This window comes from Prunus dulcis, chromosome 1 (assembly GCF_902201215.1).
Source record: "Prunus dulcis chromosome 1, ALMONDv2, whole genome shotgun sequence".
Lineage (NCBI taxonomy): Eukaryota > Viridiplantae > Streptophyta > Magnoliopsida > Rosales > Rosaceae > Prunus > Prunus dulcis.
This window is the reverse complement of record NC_047650.1, coordinates 38,550,177-38,569,243: the sequence shown is the minus strand read 5'-3', so window position 1 is coordinate 38,569,243 and position 19,067 is coordinate 38,550,177. Positions and strand designations below refer to the sequence as shown.

Below are 19,067 nucleotides of genomic sequence, written 5' to 3'. Positions count from 1 at the left end.
ATTTTGAAAAGCCAATATCAATTAAATTGAGGAGGCATGTTTTAACTCAAGGTGTATCATCATTACTATTCTTAATACTATGTGTCTGGACAACTATGTTTAATTTTTTATTTTTTATTATGAAATTATGGTTATGCATATGAACACGTGTCAAATATTGAAAAGAGTGATGAGCATGCACCTTGGATTAAAGTGGTTGACAAAAAGGCTCTCGATGTTGAATTAGCTATTGGAGATGCTCTTTTAAGTTGTTTCCTAAATTGTCATGAATATGAACAGAAACTAATTTGATTGTTAAAATGCACTTATTCTAAATAAATTATTGAGTTTAAAGGGAATTGCAAATTTGGAATTTTAAAATTTGTATAAGGATATAATGGGTAAAAATAATGGATGCTTTATGGGCTAGTTCTCCAGTAATTAGAATAGGGGTGTGGAAGATCCAATCCAATCCGCCCAAATCGATCGATGATGTTCCCCATTATGAGTTACATTATAAATGTAAATTGATAATGTATGTGACCCTTCATGTACTATATGATTGGATCACATGGTTGATTTGCTTGTGAAGATTTAATCAAATCAAATCAAATCTAGTTAGTTTCATACTTATTTTGCTCATTAGGTAATTTTCATTAAGAAAGTTATAAACATTATAAGTAATTTGATTGAGTTATGTTTAATATATTATAAAATCAAAATAATTTTTTCTAACATTTCATTTATATTTTATATTGACGTATATTAAAATGTTTGATTATATTCAATTTGAAGATAAATGTTTCATATTTCATTATTATATTTGTTTCATTATGAAAACTGATCATCCAATTTAGTCTAATCCAATATCAATTGGGTCGGATTGGATCAAATTGGATTTAAGCCTCTGCACCTTTCAGAACTATTTCGTGTTATTACTGACTTAGGCATCGGAGGGCCCTTCGCCACCACCACACCGATGGTGTTTCGATTGATTTATTTTGTCTTGTAGGGATCTAGAAGAAGGGACGAACAAGAGAGAAGAATCATCTACAAATATTCTCAGATGAGGAATTTGCATAAACAAGGAGGACAAAAGCTACGTTTTTTACGAGGACCTCTTTGATTTTCCAAAGGACCCAGAGAATTTGAGAGAGGAGGACTTAAAGGAGCTATGGGGTGATGGTTCATTGGAGATGACCAATACCGACAAGGTGTATAAGGTCTTCAAGATGGTGGCAGCTAGACAAACGACGTAGTAATGCAATTTCCGTAGGCAAAAGGAAGCGAAGGCGTAGTGGGCTGAGTAACGAATTAAGGGAGGCGACGACGACTTCCAACTTATGCTTCTTCGATACAGCCTTGAGATGGCGTCAAAACACTATCTTCTTGTCTATGATTACGTCAAATACCATTGCCAACCCTTTTCTCTATGACAGCGGTGGTGGTGGGGTTGCACTAGGTTATGGAAGAGTGCAAGGAGGAGGTGGATCTAGGTGGTGGGGATGGTGGTTGGACAAGAATACCCTCAAAAGTTGAGGCACGTGGCATTCATGTGGTTTTTTTTAAAAACAAAGATTTGGATGGAATTTGCTAAAAACTGACTTGGCGATCAAAAAAATTTGAGGAGGGCTAAATTAGTAGGAAAAAAAGTTCAAGGTGATCACTTCGACATACGTGATAGTTCAGGGCGTTTTTCCACAAAAAAACCTTATAAGAGGTCTAGAGGTGTGGATCAAGGGTGCTGTGTATGAGTTGGTTCTACTTTGGATGGGGGAGAAAGCGAGAGGGAGACCAGATTGGGAGGCAAAGAGGGGAGGTGAAAGGGGCAAGGAGAGGTGCAGTTTTTTTAATAAATAAAATAATCTTTTTTTTATATTAATGGAATTTAAGTTTTTACCTATATTTAAAAAAAATTCATGTGCCATTATATTATTGGATATCTCCACATATGTCCCACGTCAACATTTTAACTCAATACATAAAGGAACCTCACAACATAGACCAAGTTGATGTATAGGGGGTAACGTCAAAGACCAACTATATCACACACACAAAAAAACATAAAGAACCAACCTAATTTCGTAAACTTGGAAGACCATTTATAAAATTAAGCCTAAATAAATACTTGCCTCTTCGCCGTGCGTATGAGACATCTTCTTTTTCCAACGGAGAGTTAAGGACTTTTTTTTAAAAGTATAAGTGATAATCTCAACTAGAGGACAAAGAGATTTTTCACACACACATAACAACTATGATGCCATGTGGATTCGAACGAGACCTCTTGTCTGTAAGTCAAGACCATTTTCTACTGAGCTAGACCCCGTTGACAAGGACTTTTCTTTTTAACTCAATAAAATTTGTAATCATTAATTACTATACATTTATTAGTTATTGTTTTTTTATATATACTTTTTAGTGCAAAATGTATCTGAGATTAATTGAATTATCATGTTGCTTCCTTTTTTTTTCAGTCATTCATGGTCCTTAAGATTAATATGGGTGCTCACAAGTAGTTACTATCGTCAATTTCTGTCTAAAAGCCTATCATGTATTTGCCTTGTGTAAATTAGTCAGGAGGAGCTCCTTGTCAAAACTCTCTGCACCCAAGAACCTGCATGTTCTGTACGTGAGTGTGGGTATAGCACCCATAAAAAAAACAGAAGAGTAGGAGGAGGCTGACAAAAGAAATGAGGGAAAACCAGAGTTGCATGGATATGATTAGGTACTATTTATTAACTTAAGAACCAATAGAAACATGATAAGTGAGAAAATAAAAATAAAAAACCAATAGAAACATGATTAGTGGTATTGGATTTTAATCGGTTTCGAACAACCTAAAACCAACATCCAATCTGATCAAAAATTAAAAACCAACATCCAATCCAATTTGGTGTCTTGAAATTAGCATTAGATTAAGTTGGTTGGTTCCATCGGTTTGGATTGAATATTGCACAACCCTAAAAGGCAACAAAGCTTTGATTAGGATATTGATTTGATGCGTTTAATTATATCTATGAATAATACTAAAAGTATTTAGATTCAGAGTGGGTAATTTGTCTGTGAAAATATATATATATATATATATATATATATATATATATTTGCTATGAAAAGATGATGAACTGCATGTTCTGTACGTGAGTAAGTACTCTCCTTGACAGTGTAACTCAACATCCTTTATTTGTTTGCTGCTTCCCCTCGATCTTTAATTTTACTTTTTCAAAGAAAAATAAAATAAAAAAACAAACCAACCAACAAATAAAATGGCCAAAAAGATGTACCCTTATTTCAATCTATCATTACATGATTACAAACTGAGAAGATTGAATAATAACACAGGAACCAATTTCATTCTCGTCTACCACATGAGCTTGATTAAATTTGCTTGCTACACACATACAAAAAGTATACATACAGAAACAAGTAGCCAGGTCTGTGAGCTTGATTGAGAGCTGTAACAACATATTTCGTATATACGTAAACCTTGAAATAAGCTGACACCAAACGGTACACTACTGAAAGATAAGCCCCCTGAAAAAGCAGAAGCAGAGAAAACCTGTAAACGAGGTTCCCTACTTGAGAATAAATTGTGGGCTACCTAGTAAATGAGGTTTCCCTGAAAAAGCAGAAGCAGAGAGAATGTGCACTAATGAACCATCTCATCTAACTTCTGCCTGTAAAGAGCCAATTTCTGCAACAAAATCCAAATAGCAGAAGCATTAGTACCTTATTTTAGGATTAATAATTTTAGAAACTAGAAATAAAGAGAAATATAGCTGAAAGTTATATTAAACTCTGTCCATTTGCTCATACATATACTGGGAACTATGAATGAAAGCCATTTTGAGATGTACATTAGGGTCTGATTAAAGCCATATATATGAGTCACAGCTTTCCTTGACAGATAAAGTTCAGTATTTTAAGATCAAGAAAAACTCGAAAAATTGAATGCACTAAACAGAACCAGTTGTGTTTTGGGAGCTCCCTTTCTTTACTCAACAAATGGAAAAGAAAATTACACCACATATTTTTTTCCAGCCCAAGTACTCAAGTATTTTTCAAATTGCAACCATTTTGATCATGCTCATGAGTGTGCATGAGGAGACAAGCTATTGAGACTCTAACATTGAACTGCGGAAAAGATCCAACTAAGTGCAGGAAGTTGCATACCTTGGTGTAGGCATAAACCCCAGCCTCAGCAGGTCCGGCAGGACTTCCCCTCCTAATGAATTTCCCCTCTTTGGAAATGTAAAGCATGGGTATTCCAGTTGATAGTTCTAAACTAATAACCTGCCAAAAAAGAGCAAAAAATACATATGATTCTTATCTTTTGTTCTATAAAATGATTAGTCCCAAATATGTCATGCAAATCTCAATGATCAAAATGGACTGATACCTCTTGAGAAGTTAGTTTGTCAAGATACATTATTATGGATCTCAATGAATTCCCATGGGCAGCAATCATCACATTCTTTCCAGCTAAAAGTTGGGGTTCAATCTGCAGCGTAGTATTTATGCAGTCAGATATTAGAGAATGAATGGCATAATGTCACTGAGTCTTTTAGAACTACACATAACATATTGAATGTAATAAAAACAGGAGGACAATCATATAAGTAAGCATATGATCATGGTCATTCTTACTTGATCTTTGAAATAAGCAACAGCTCTTTGAGCACACATTTCCAAACTCTCGCCATTAGGAGGGGGTACGTCATAACTCCGACGCCACTCATGAACTTGTTCCTTCCCATATCTATCTGCTGTTTCCTGTTTATTGAGACCCTGTAATTCCCCATACCTAAAAACAACATGAATGCCATGCGGGAGTAAGTAGAGGAAGGGGATACAGGGAAGAAGAATAACTAGACAAAAAGCAGAGATGGAATAACTACATTCTTTCATTCAACCGCCAATCTGCTACAACAGGAATGGATTGCTTTTTTGTGTCTTCACTAAAAATCTGACTCCATGCCATAGCTTGTTCACTCTCATTATGCATTATAACTGGCACCTGCAGGCTAATTGATGGTTAACAGGCTGAAAAAAGAACATAAAATAAAAAAATCATCCCTCATCCATTGTAACATATTTAGGCCAAAAAAAGGAAAACATAGAGACTTAAAGGAGTTGAGGCATTAAAACAACTGTGAAAATGCAGCTCAACTTATTAGTGTACTTTTTTTCTCTTTTTTCCTACTTCTTTATAAACGATACAGACAGATGTTTTGTCTGCTCACCCCTGCCAATTACAACCAACGGTATAAAACCAATTCAATTATGTATGGACATCAGTTTCAGTTTCTACTATCATAAAGCTTCCAAATAGCCATTTAAGTTCTTCCTACTGACATTCAACAAAATCCTATATCCCAAATTACCTTCTTACGACGGTGCTGTGTCATGGCAAGCATGGCAGTCATCTGAGCACGAATCAGTGCAGATGTATAGATCATGTCGATAGGTATGTTGCTGATTCTCTTGCCAGCTTCGATCGCCTCTTCCACACCCTTCTTGGTCAGAGGGACATCAACACAGCCTGTGAACAAGTTCTTTTCGTTCCACAATGACTCGCCATGCCTAATCAAAATCAGAGCTGCTTCACCTGAAATGGATATGGAAACAACAGTTGGAAAATTTCACCAAGAGAAAATGTATTTCAAACTCATGCACATATGCCATATCAATTGTATAAAGTTAACCAATATGGTATTCATTCAGCTCTAGCCTCATAGGAAATGATTTTATGCAAAAATGTTATTGTAGAATCAACAACAAACATTTACTATGCGTATATTTACTATTCCCCAAAGAATCAAAATAGAATGAGTAAAGCTGCTTACCAGATTTCTTCCGAGAATCATTGGATTTGTTATGTGAGGGGGATGAAACTATATCGATCAATGAAGTCTGGAAAGTCGAGGCTCGAATTATACTAAGGTGTCTCTGACTGGAGTTATAGCATCCTTTTTTTGACAGTCCAACATCAACCTCAAAAGCCTTTGAAATAAATCTCACTGAACCTTTCCCAAACTCTTGATGCAGGCCGGAGGTATTAAAATGCCCAAGGGACTGAGAAGCCCCAATGCTTTGGTTAAATACAGCAGCAGCCATGCTGAAAATTCAAAATATCCCAAGTAATGGCATAAGTACAAAAGTTATACATACGGGAGGACAAAACTATCTTCAAAACCAAATCATCATAGCTTTGGGGACAAAAGAAAAAGAACATCTTCTACATCTTCCTATGGTCAAAAGCAGGGATGAAAATAAAGGAAAAAGATTAACTGAAACAAAAAAGCAGTTAAGAGTATTGTCATGCTTCCAAGCAAATGACAAATACCTTTTTCTTCTAAGAGTTCTTTGGCGTTCCAAATTCAAAATCCCACATTAAGATGAATCATAATCAATCAGCTCCTATTAACTTTGAAGAAAAAAATCCATAAACTTAAATACATGTAAGGAAGGAAACAACAAATGCAGCTCTGAAAAACATGTTTATAAAATCATGATCAGATGAATTTGACTGACACCTGGCAGGTTAATTATTAGAAAACAACTAGTACTGAATATGTAATAAAAGTTCAGAGAGAGAGAGAGAGAGAGAGAGAGAGAATGTTCAGATCAATATGGAAGGGGTCAAGCAAGCAAATTTAATGCTCCCGAACAATCAACTTATTCCCAATGAAGATTAGACGAAACAAAAACACCAGAAAGGAATGGCTTTTCCTTAATTCTTCTAAATGTTCAAACACATTCAAGTCAAAATCACAAATGAAAAAACAAAAAGGAAAGGAAAACAGAAAAAAAGAAGAGGCCTTTGCAGAGAATCAAGGTATCAGAGAGAAACCCAGAAGCCAAAACGCCCAGAAGCAAATGCAGAACAAATAAAAAAGCAGTTTAGAGAAGGGTAGTGGGTACTTAGAATTTACCTTGATATATAAATGAAAAGCGACACAACCGAGGCAGAGAAAGTGCAAAAGAGAAAACGGGTACAGAGTTTATTACGAGAGAGGTTGACGGAGAAGAAGATGATGAGTTGTTTGTGCAAAGTTAATAGCTACATGTCCTTCTCATTGATCTCCAAGTCTCTCAACGAACAAAACAGGAGAGGGAAAGACAGAGAGAGTTACATGTGTATTTTGTGTTTTATATAAATTTTTATTTATAGAATAAATCGTTGTAGTTTGTCGTCGTCATTAAAAGGCTTCTCAAGGAAACAGTACATTGACAATTGCCCGAAGTTGGCAACAGATTCGTGGGCGTTTATCCCTCTGACTAAGTTGGGCTTGTTTGACTTCAATCTTTTGCTTTTGATTTTTTTCTTCTTTTGTCTAATATTAGTAATTTTTTATTTATTTCAATTGTTATTATCATAGATAATAGAACTTAATTACATGGTTAATATGAGATGAGAAGATAAAACACCGGCTAATTACTTGGATAACAAATTTCATATCATAATTTGGATAAATAACACGTTAGAATATGCGATGCGCGTATATAGAAACTAATAATAATAAAAAATTGATGTTGATAATAAAAAAGAATTATTATTACCATTATTTTGTGTTTAAACTACATGATCCAAATTAGGTTGCCTCATCTACCACTACCACAAGAGGGTTTAGCTTTTATGCCCGTGCATGAAAATGAGCCTTGTAATTTATAAATGAGTTAAGAGTTTGAGCGACAAAATGGGTGTCTTATTTTTCAAATAAAGCCAACAATATTTTTGGCTTTTGAGTAGTTGGAAGGGCCATGGCCTCTTAAATACATATAACCAGCAGGTGCAGCTAGCAACACAGATTTAAGGTAAAAAAATAACAAAGAAAGCAACCCTTCAAAGTCACCAATTTAAAAGTACCACCTACCTCCACCACCTCAACACACAACTCTCTCTCTCTCTCTCTCTCTCTCTCTCTCTCTCTCTCTCTCTCTCTCGGTCAAGAACATCTTCTCTCTGGTTTATTTGGTGTTTGCATGTATAACACGTGCTTGCTTTTGCTTATTCACACAGCTTATGCATGGTTACACCAAATACATGCAATGCAACCATGTGACACCTAACCCCTCCTCCATCAGCAGCATTCAATTATTTGTATCAGATCTGGAAATGGACTGGTTCAATGTTGAACGGTTCCAGATTTAACCACGTGGCAAATCAACAAGGAAGGAAGAGAGGGGTTCAAATCAGTGCGCTGGGTGTGCAAAGAATATTCTGGCATTGTTCCTCTCTTCCCTAATTGGAGAAACGTGTGGGTTTTATTAGACTTTAGAGTAAAGCTTCAAGCTTGCCATCCTCAGGGGTTGTGTTTTAGGTTTAATTACATAACCATTTTACCATATTCTCTGGCTATTGTATTCCCGACTAACTCTTCATATATTGGCACTTTTTTCTCAATATTAAAAGAGATTTTAGATTCGAATTCTTCATTCTACATTAATTAAACCCCAAAAAAAAAAAACTATTGATGTTGTGGAAAAACCTATTTTGACCACTTAATATAGTTCGAATTTTTTGTATTTATCAACATATTCTTAGGCATAAATGATTGAAAGGTGGGTGGAAATGGTGAAGTAAACCAAGATTATTAGGGTTTAAAGATGACCAAAAGAGCAAAACTTGTAAGTTTTCCTAAAGGGTCGTTTTTATGTAAGTGTATTAGTCGTCCCCTTGTGACCTTGTTTCCTGCCTAATTGAGTTAGCTTCAAATGATTATAAATCTTACAATGAAAACCAAGTTGCCCATCTTCATACCTTCTAATGCCTACTGCTTATTAATGTACCTACGACTAGATGATTATAATCCATTTAGTCACTCAACTGACATTACGACCTCTGATAAAATATTAATCTCTATATAATCATCCGAAGTTGCATTCAGACATGCCATAGATATAGACAATTTTAAACAACATGAGCTGAGCCGTTTATAAAATGGCCAAGGCTCTGCCTTCGGGAGATGCTACAATGAGGGAGATTTTGGTAAGGGGGTTGAATGTCAATCTAACAATTCAATCATTAAAAAAATTTAAGTCCAATATATATATTTTTTGAATTAGATAGTGGGATCGAACCCCTCCCACAACACAACCTCTTCATTATAGCATTTCCATTCTACATAGAGCACCATCTTCGAAAAAATTAAGCCCTTTTGTTCATAATTTGGGCTTTCATAATTTTGACCTTTCATAAATGTCTAGGCCTAATCCTTGGAGAAAAAAGTCCAACCTCATTTTGAGGGTGTTAGAATCTTTGACCGAGACCCCAATGGCAATGAGACATCATTAAAGACTTCTGTGGAGAGAACATGAAATAGGGTTATGAACAATCATGAACATTATGAATATTTTTTGAATGAATTAAAGATATTGCTTGATATATAACTCTCTTTTCAAATATTTTATAATTAAAAAAACACACTCAGGTTTTAGTCAAGTTGACTAGAGCGAATGTACTCCATACTTTGCATCCGAGTTCGAATTCCCCTTCCATAGTTTAAATTCATTAAAATAAAATATCGTTTATATTTTTTTATTTTTTATTTTTTTTTTAAAAACCCACTTATCCACCCACCAGGAAAACTATTATTTATTTGTGTCATATGTGAGACTTGGGCCGACCCATATTTATCAAGGCCCAGTCCAAATTTTGAAGGACTAAAGTCCAGCCGTTGAGCCCATATAAACACAATATATTTACAGACATTTGCTTGGGACGACTTTTCCTTTGCGCCTTAAGAACACAATTTGGAAAGCTCAACTTCAAGATGCTAATCACTAGGCTTGGCGTGCTAATCAGATTGCATGCTTTAATCCTTCGCTGACAATTTCTATGCAATGTATCAGTATCACATTCGATTCAAATCCATTGGGAAAATCAATTTAATCAATAATTAATAATATTATTTAACAATTTCCAGGCCAGAAGAGACCTTGTAATATAGTTTAAGAGAGTATTAGCAAATAAAATCGATGTTGAGATAAACAAACCAACAAATGGTAGCAAACATTGGCAGGGCAAGCCGAGCAAAGCTTTAAAACTAGACACATTCTAGGAACTCAAACCACATCTACTCGTCGAACTCCTGCAATTGCTTGAGAATCTGGGCACAACCAGACACGGCTTCATTCTTCATGAACCCCATTGCATTGGCAAAACGGTTGTATGATGCAATGCCATTGTAGCCGGTGAGGATGACACGTGCACGGTCACGCCCTGGGGCAGCTGCCGCACAGTCCTTCCGGGAGCTGCTAACAAGGACAGCATCACAAAACTGGTCCTCATGGTCCTCTGTGACGGGGATCTTGTAGGTTCCTGTTGAGTCAGTTCTCCCTTCTTTGGTGTATCGGATATCCATGGTCTTCCTGTCTCTGCACTCTAGTCTAACAGTGGCACCTGATACGAACATCACCAAATAAAACTTGTCAACGGAAATGTACAAATCATAGATTCATAGCAGTTTCTTCCTATTCCTTATCAAATATCACTTCAAATAATCAATAACACTGAGGATAAATACAACCAATCCCAAGACAATACTAAAGCAGCTATGCACCCTAAATTGATATCCAAAACTAGTTGTCAATTTGCCACTACCTATGTCAAATAGGAGAATAAAATTGTATCAATAACCATCGAGTCACCAAACCTTTCCCCAATTTTAGTCACGAATCGATGTCATAACAATGTGTTAAGACATAAATGCAGTTGAGACTGAACCTAGATATGATGAAACACTGTAGCCATTTGTTTTGATGCCCTTAGCATCCTCAAATTGTATGCTAGTATGTACACTCCCACAATGCTTGGGCTTACTTACAAGAATTCTTTTTTCTCAAAACAATTTCTTGGGTCTTAATTTTCAATAATTTTTCTGAGATGGGTTCTTTATTTATCTGCACACAAGAATCCTAAAGCGTCAACATTTTGACCATCTACAGTCCACCAGGTCCAAACCCAGTAAGATCTGAAAGTACAAAACCCATCTTTCACTTCAAATTACAAAGCAAACAAAGAACCCTTCCAGATCTAGCGAGTTAGATCGAAATTCTAAACCATCAACAAAAAACCCACATAACCAAAACCCAAAATGGAAAAACAAAACCAGAGTAAAAATGCTTACCGGGAATGTAGGTGGTGGCTGAGGTCTCAAACCCAGCACGGCAAGGGTCACAGAAGACCCTTCCTTCCACCGTGAATGGGGTCCTCATGGGACGGGTGGCGACGGCCAGAGCCGGAAGCACACACAGAGCAAACAGCACAATCAACTTCGCCATTGAAAACCTTTTGAAGTTTGAGTCTTTCTTTTGTTTTTACAGAGATTTGAGGGAGAAGATAAAGAGTGATATATGAAGAGAGGAGAGTCAAGAGGCAACGTGATGATGATATTTGATGATAAAAGGCAACGCAACGAGTAGTGGCATTAGTGGGAAAAAGTTCAGCAATAGGCGGACAATTGATTGCCCTAAACCGCGTAAAGAGGGCTCTCCTCTACTTGCCGAAACTATTACACCGCCTTTTCAAACGAATAGGATAGTGCCACGTAGTGAACATCGGTTTTGTGGTAATTTGAATGTGTTGAAAGTGTTGGGTGGGGAAAGGGTATTGGCGATTGCAAGGAGACATGGGGCGAACGGGCGCAGAGGAAAGAACTGGGCTTGTGATTAAGGGCAGCTGGCGCTGTCGGTGGTCACATGGGGGCTCATGCTTTTGGAAGCTTGTGAAAGCAGTAAAGTGGTGAACTGGTAATGTGCTGTGAAACGACCGCGTATTGACTATAGGATGTAGCGTGTTTTTTTAAATAATGGAAATAAATCGAATAAAAAATGGAAATAAATCGGACAAAAAAACAAATGGAAATTAATAGAAAAGGGTCTGGTGGGCTCTAAAGCCCTTACTGTGTGGAGCAAGCCCTCATCTTTCACAGTGTTTTAGGCCCAAAACAAAAGTCCATTACACTACATAATGGGCCACATAATCACTTTTTGAGCACAAATACATTAATATATTCAAGTTTTTTTTTTTTTGGTTTGAAAATTAGCGATAATATATATTCGAGTTTTTGAATTAACGATTTCATCAATAAATCCCACCTGTTTGTTTGCATATGTGGGTTAGAATAGTTGCTCTTTTTACACTATCTTCCTCTCAATACATTAGATTGATTTAAAATATCACTTTGTTATGAATAAAAAATCACTCACCTACCAACTCCGATCACAAATTTTTAAATTTACATATCGCTACAATCAATGTAAAGTTAAAATTTTGTTTGGTAGATCGAACGTCACTAAATCGAACGACTATCAAAGATTCTCTTATTATAAGTTATAACCCCTCATTCAAGCTTCTCTCCTTATTGAATGCTTTTTTGAGTCGATTTATAAAACCTTCATATTATAGTGATGATGAAACTAGCCCAATAAAAACCGAGTCAACCCAGGATCTTAAAATTTCAATTTCCGAGGGAAGTTGAATGGTGGAAATCTCTACTTGCCAACTGTCCTGCAGGGGTGCAGGCCACAATAGCACGTGCCATATTGATCATTGGCAGCAAATGAGGAAAAAACGAAAAACAAAAACAGCATACAAGATTTGAAAATCTCTGGAAGTTGTGAATGCGTTGTACTGGAGCAGGCCTTATGTTTTTTTTATGGATATATTCTAGACGGCAACCTATATCGTGGTGTTTAAGTGGAGACAATCTAATGGAAATTTGGGAAGCCACTTAGTTTTATATATTTTGATACTGACAGAATGTTCCTGTTAAACAAAAGAAGATAAAAGCAAATCTAAGTTTATTTACTAAAAGATTTTCTTTGGCCTTGATTCCTTCTTGTCATTGAATTGATTAATGATCATGTTTCAAAAAAAAAAAAAAAAAAAGATCAATGACCTTGTTCTTTGCATCTTTAGAGGATTGGCCATTTCAACTTGAACCCTTATATGTCATAAAAAATAAAAAATGTGAACCTTATACGGTAATATTCATTTCTTAACCATCTTATGTTATCAAGAACCCTTTATTAGACTATGCTCTTCATCTATGTAGTAATACGAAACTATATTAATATTCGATGATAGGTAATATGTAAGATCCCACATCAACCAACGGAGAGGGGGTGATGTGCCTGATATGTGCATACCCGCATCCATCTAGCACGAGGCCTTTTGGGAGCTCACTGGCTTCGGAGTCGTAGGAACTCCGAAGTTAAGCGAGTTGGGGGCTGGAGCAATCCCAGGATGGGTGACCCACTGGGAAGTTGCTCGTGAGTTCCCAGAAACAAAATCGTGAGGGCAGAGAGAGGGGCCCAAAGCGGACAATATCGTGCTACGGCGGAGTTGATTCCGGGATGTGACATAATATATCCACTTATTTCTTAAGAAAATATTTCTCTTCATATCACTATTTTGAACTTGTCAAATTTAATTTACGAGAAGTCGCTTTAGTGGTATGTGAAATAAGAATTTGGTTGAATGATCAACACCAACGATTTGCTTGCTTGAAGTCTCCACAGGGCAATCTTACATTAATGTTTTGTGACTTTGTGTTATCAGTTACTAGTTGCAAAAAGTGAGTTTGACTTTGTATCGATCAAAGATGATCGATGCTTCATTTTTATTTTCAAACCTCTTCATAATTAAGCAGTAAACAAACCCCATTTCCCTTTCCACTCAACTGTCTGCCTTTTTGTGATCTTAAATGGAGTTTAAACCCTAAACCTTTATAGTGGTCTAGAAGAATACAATACAAGTCAACCAAGGAACCTTTTCATAAGTAGTCAACTAATGAGCAAAGCTTGGAATATGTTTACAGCATTTCTAACGGGCTAAATGTGCGCTTCTACGTTGAACTTTAGAGAGAATGTTAAAATAAGGAGATCATTAGAAGCTCCTAAACATAAACTAGCGAGAAATGAACTTTTAGTAGCTCCATTTCATTAATCATTAATATTTGAATATTATTTTGAACATCGGATAAAGTAAATGATAATCGGACAGGTTCAACCCCATATAAATGATTCTTAATTCGTTTGCCCTTTTTCCTCACTTCAAATTGGTAGGTTACCACCACTAAAATTTTTATTTTTGATTTTTTATATTTAGAAAGAAAAAAATAATTGTAATCATAAATTAGGCACAAATACCATCAGCACAAGGACAAATACGAATATCCTCAAAGGATAATACAAATATGAAAGCACAGTAACCACACATGGTTAACCCATATACAAAATTTCCACCGAAAATATAACAAGTTGTTCTAGTTGACCAATTAAAGTCTTCATGTCAATTATTTTGTACAGAATTTCCAAGGATAACAAGTTGTTGAGTATGTGGAAAATAAATACTCTATAACTAAAGCTTAAAGCATCCATAAGCCAGCAGAGAGCCTTGCATTTAGGCTTGGCTAGTATTTCGAACTTGGAACATTATTTTGGTAATATTTGAAAGTTGGACTTTTCTTGTTAGTATGAAAAATAAGTTCTCTACAATTAAAGCTAATAAAAGCTTCGCATTAAAGAAAAACACCTCGAATATTGAATATCCTAAACTTCAAACTTCTCCTACCTCTGCTTTGCTTGAAAAAAGATGTTGAATCTTATGGATTTGGTTGGAAGCTTCTGATCCAATTGGAATCGCTTTAAACATAACAAGGAAAAAAAAAAATTAGAGGGATTCGGATCATACAAATTGACGTCATAGATGAATCCTACAAATCTATGCATTGTTATATGAAGTATGATTTGGATGGAGGTCTCTTTACGTTCGAACTTAGGGTGATAAACCAGTGCACGTTTCTGTGTTTCCTAATGCTTTAATAGGAAAAACAAAGAGGAAGTTTTTTGTAACCAGTGATTACAAGGTCAAAAGAGAGAGGGAGACTCAAGACAATTCTCATTTATATAGTTTTTTTTATTTATAACAATTGAGGGAAAATATTCGAATGAGACTTCTTCCAATATTAAAAAAAGAAGTACCATTACGAGAGAGAGAGAGAGAGAGAGAGAGAGAGAGAGAGAGAGAGAGAATAGGTTTGCATACACGTGGTAAAAAAATTTAGAAGTATTTATGGATTATATAATTCCTTTTTAATTTTTGTTTGGAAATCATAGGTGCTCATCGAAAAGGGCTTTAAAGTCCGTTTGTAGGAAACACTTCAATTTTTAATAAAAATTTTAAGTGTATTTTTTTATTTTGGATACAATCGATATTGGGTGACTCGAATGTTCTTAACTACTTAAGCTATAAACTCTTTGTATTTTTTAAGTACTTACAAAAGTGGTTTCAGCATATGTGCTTATGAGCCGGCAATGTCTTTATTTAATTTTTGCTGAAGCACACTGAAATGCCCTTCAAACTTCTGCACAAACTCTGCTTTCGAGCATTTCTCTGTGATTATAGGGAAAACCCTGCGCTGACTTTCTAGAAATCTTTGTGTAGGCACCGAATATATTGGCTGAAAATTTTGGTTCTAAATGCCTCCTATTCAGCAAGGCAAAGTCTAACCTGATAGGCATATGTACTCTGTATCCATCATTGTATTCTGCAAATCTTGTAAAATAATTCAAAATGCGGCATTAAAATATAGAAAATATAGCAGCTTTCCAGGATTCTAAACTGCACCTATGGCATCCTAAAAGAAGTTTTCAAAACTCCTAAATATTGGTCAAAATTTGTATTTTTTGGTTGATATTTGACTCCTGCTATATATCCATTCCATTTCTCACTCCTCAATCTCTTATCTTATACAAGTCTTCCAGCCACAGATGCCTGGCATACGACACAAACAAACATAAACAAACCAATGGCTTTCAGCTCAAGGACATGGCTGCTAAGCTCAGCTGTCCTTATTTCTATCATGTCTCTTTCTCGTGGGAGAGTGCCTCCCAATTCAGGTCCAGTAAAAGCTGTTAACCTTGGAGGCTGGCTGGTCACAGAAGGCTGGATCAAACCGTCTCTTTTCGATGGCATTCCCAACAAAGATTTCTTGGTTATTAATTTATCTATCTTGCTAATCATTTCATATCTTGTATAGAATCTTCAACTTTGGTTATAGTTTTTTTTTTTTTTTTTCTTTTCGTTTTAATTGTTTTAGGATGGAACTGAACTTCAGTTTAAATCTGTGACAACCGGGAAATATCTTGCTGCTGAGTTAGGAGGAGGAAGCATCATAGTTGCAAACAGAACATCAGCTTCAGGCTGGGAAAGATTTAGGGTAAAATTTTGACATGTTTTTTTTTGGTTGATTTGCATTGTCAATATATTCTAGTATATAGTTCGTGCTCACAGGAATCTACATGGTGCTGGTTATTATTTTGTTGCAGCTGTGGAGGATCAATGAGACCACATTTAACTTCAGGGTCTTCAACAAAGATTTTGTGGGGCTTGATGTCAAAGGCAATGGAGCTCAGGTGGTGGCTGTTTCGAAAACACCGGGTAGCTCAGAGACGTTTGAGATCATAAGGAAGCCTAATGATTCGAGCCGGGTTCGAATCAAAGCACCCAATGGATTCTTCTTGCAGGTGATTGATTTGGTTTGGTTTCATCTTTCTTGTTTTGATTGTTGAGACAGAATGTGATGGTGTGATTGGGGGATGCAGGCCAAGACAGAGGATTTGGTGACAGCTGATTATGCAGGGAGTGGCAGTGGATGGGGAAACAATGATCCATCTGTTTTTGTGATTAGCTTTTCTGGAAAATTGGAGGGAGAGTTTCAAGTAACAAATGGTTATGGTCCAAAGAAGGCTCCACAAGTTATGCGGGTAAGAGATATTGACAACACAAAACTTCATATTCTGTTTCGTTATGTCAAAACAAACTTATTAGGACATAAGTAGAGTAATGTTTTCTTGTCAGATTTATATTGTCGTACATATGCTAATATAGTTGAACTGTAAATCTCAACCACATATTCGAGCAAGAATCAACATGATGGACGGTCTAATTAGTAGTAGTAATTACAACATGTTTTTAGGGATTTATATATATGTGACAAGATTCATTGCCTGAAATGTGTATTCAGGAGCATTGGAACACATTCATAGTTGAAGATGACTTCCACTTCATAAAAACAAATGGATTAAATGCTGTGAGAATACCAGTTGGTTGGTGGATTGCAAGTGATCCAACGCCCCCTGACCCTTATGTTGGTGGTTCCTTGCTAGCGTTAGACAAAGCCTTCTTGTGGGCACAGTATGTTTTACTCTTCTTCTTTATTTACTTATTAATTTTTAATAATATGTACATATATATATATATATATATATTCTGCATCTTTACACATTTGCCCAAATATTCTTACTTTTAGAAGATGGTTGGAATCATCGTGTCCAAGACCTTTTTAGCTGCATAGGTCCAGGACGAATATTAAGAAAAACAAAAACAAACAAACAAAAGTAGTGGTCGAGTTTTTTAGACCCAACTCAAAATCCAACCCAAACAATGTTGAGATGGTCCAGTCCCACTTTGCAGAACCACTTCCTGTTTCTGCGTTGAGAAAAGTCACAAATTGGCTTAACACAAAAATGTTCACACTTTGCAGGAGATATGGATTAAAGGTCATAATTGACCTCCATGCAGCACCAGGATCTCAAAATGGTTTTGAACACAGTGCTTCTAGAGATGGCTCTCAGGAATGGGGCCAAACAGATGAAAACATACAGCAGACAGTTGATGTCATTGATTTCTTAAGTGCCAGGTAAATACACTAGAACCCAACTAACTTTAGAATAAAATTATAGGTACCGTATTTATTAACAATTTTATGTATTGTTTATATTGTCAAATTGTAAATATAGATGAGTGATTCAGGTTAAATTTTGCACGATCAATGTGTGATGCAGATTAACAGTCTGACAATATAAACATTTATCTAGTAACATAAATTTGAAAAGAGAGCGTTACTCCAAATAGCAGTCTAATCTTATCCTATGGTTACAATTGTAGGTATGCTAGGAGCCCAAGCCTATATGCAGTTGAGCTCATCAACGAGCCTTTCTCCCCAGGAGTATCTCTACAGAACGTGACCAAGTTCTACAAGGCTGGTTATGCTGCCGTTCGCAAGCACTCCTCCACAGCATATGTGGTGTTTTCAAACAGGCTAGGACCAATGGAGTCAAGGGAGCTGTTCCCACTTGCCAATGGCTTAAAGGGTTCTGTGATTGATGTCCATTACTATAGCCTCTTTGTGAGCGCTTTTGACAACTTGACTGTCCAACAGAACATAGACTTCATCCACACCAATCGGTCCCAGGAATTGAATTATGTTACCACATCAAATGGCCCTCTCACTTTTGTTGGTACGTGACATGACCTAACTGTAGTGATTTTCGATTTTGGCACTTCTAGTTTAGCTTATCGCATTAAACAAGGAGTGCGAAAATTGCTAGTGATAACCCTAATGCTATATTTGTTTGCTTGTGGATTTTAGAATGTGGATTGTGACCAAATTATGGTTTTGCAGGTGAATGGGTCGCTGAGTGGAAAGTTACAGGGGCAACAAAGGAAGATTACCAAAGATTTGCAAATGCTCAATTGGAAGTATGGGCGAGAGCAACATTTGGGTGGGCTTATTGGACTCTTAAGAACGTCAATAAGCATTGGAGTCTTGAGTGGATGATAAAGAATGGTTATATAAAGCTAACTTAATTAGATTGTAACATCAATATATGCATGGCGCCTCTATACTGTAAGCTAAGCTTAATTCAATTTGGGTCCCTCTGACGTCCAAATTATTCAAAATCAATAAGAATTGTTGTGCTGCTAGGATCTATTAATTCTGTGACATGACAGCAATAAAAGGTATTTTATGACTGTATCAATAAGCAATAACAGTTTCTCAAAACTAAAAAAACATAAACTCATGTTTATGGAATTGAAGGGTTGAAGCAAACAGGTGAAGTGTAAAAACCCAGCAAGCAATAAAGGGCAAACAAGTAGAATTTTATAGTGCGTTAAATCAAATTGATTAGTTTAATTCAACGGTTAAAAAATAGGATCTTATATGAAGACCCTCATTATATAATGACTCGGAAACCAAATGCATTAGTCAAAATAGAAGCTCTATTGGGCTAAG

General features: G+C 36.1%; 3 protein-coding genes across 5 annotated transcripts; 1 reads left to right on the top strand and 2 right to left on the bottom strand.

The window, feature by feature from the left end:
- Positions 1 to 3,246: 3,246 nt before the first annotated feature.
- LOC117635688 (2,3-bisphosphoglycerate-dependent phosphoglycerate mutase-like) lies at positions 3,247 to 7,134 on the bottom strand. 3 transcript variants are annotated; one of them, XM_034370035.1, is made up of 8 exons: positions 6,915 to 7,134; positions 5,826 to 6,097; positions 5,364 to 5,587; positions 4,878 to 4,996; positions 4,627 to 4,783; positions 4,379 to 4,480; positions 4,153 to 4,272; positions 3,247 to 3,673 (listed from the first exon to the last, which is right to left on the bottom strand). In XM_034370035.1, exons 2-8 carry the CDS (start codon positions 6,094 to 6,096, stop codon positions 3,629 to 3,631), a joined length of 1,038 nt encoding a protein of 345 aa, XP_034225926.1. In that variant the 5' UTR covers position 6,097; positions 6,915 to 7,134; the 3' UTR covers positions 3,247 to 3,628. The 3 variants fall into 3 exon arrangements, with proteins under 3 accessions (XP_034225926.1, XP_034225935.1, XP_034225943.1); XM_034370044.1 differs by lacking the exon at positions 6,915 to 7,134 and adding an exon at positions 6,801 to 6,870; XM_034370052.1 differs by lacking the exon at positions 6,915 to 7,134 and adding an exon at positions 6,326 to 6,613.
- Positions 7,135 to 9,856: 2,722 nt separating this feature from the next.
- Positions 9,857 to 11,412, bottom strand: LOC117632897 (pollen-specific protein C13-like). Its single transcript, XM_034366516.1, has 2 exons — positions 11,112 to 11,412; positions 9,857 to 10,384 (listed from the first exon to the last, which is right to left on the bottom strand). The coding sequence occupies exons 1-2, from the start codon at positions 11,263 to 11,265 to the stop codon at positions 10,059 to 10,061; spliced, it is 480 nt and encodes a 159-aa protein (XP_034222407.1). The 5' UTR covers positions 11,266 to 11,412; the 3' UTR covers positions 9,857 to 10,058.
- Positions 11,413 to 15,736: 4,324 nt separating this feature from the next.
- Positions 15,737 to 18,776, top strand: LOC117615219 (probable glucan 1,3-beta-glucosidase A). Its single transcript, XM_034344260.1, has 8 exons — positions 15,737 to 15,983; positions 16,089 to 16,208; positions 16,318 to 16,515; positions 16,594 to 16,755; positions 17,016 to 17,185; positions 17,535 to 17,690; positions 17,939 to 18,291; positions 18,456 to 18,776. The coding sequence occupies exons 1-8, from the start codon at positions 15,798 to 15,800 to the stop codon at positions 18,638 to 18,640; spliced, it is 1,530 nt and encodes a 509-aa protein (XP_034200151.1). The 5' UTR covers positions 15,737 to 15,797; the 3' UTR covers positions 18,641 to 18,776.
- The last annotated feature ends 291 nt before the right edge of the window (positions 18,777 to 19,067 follow it).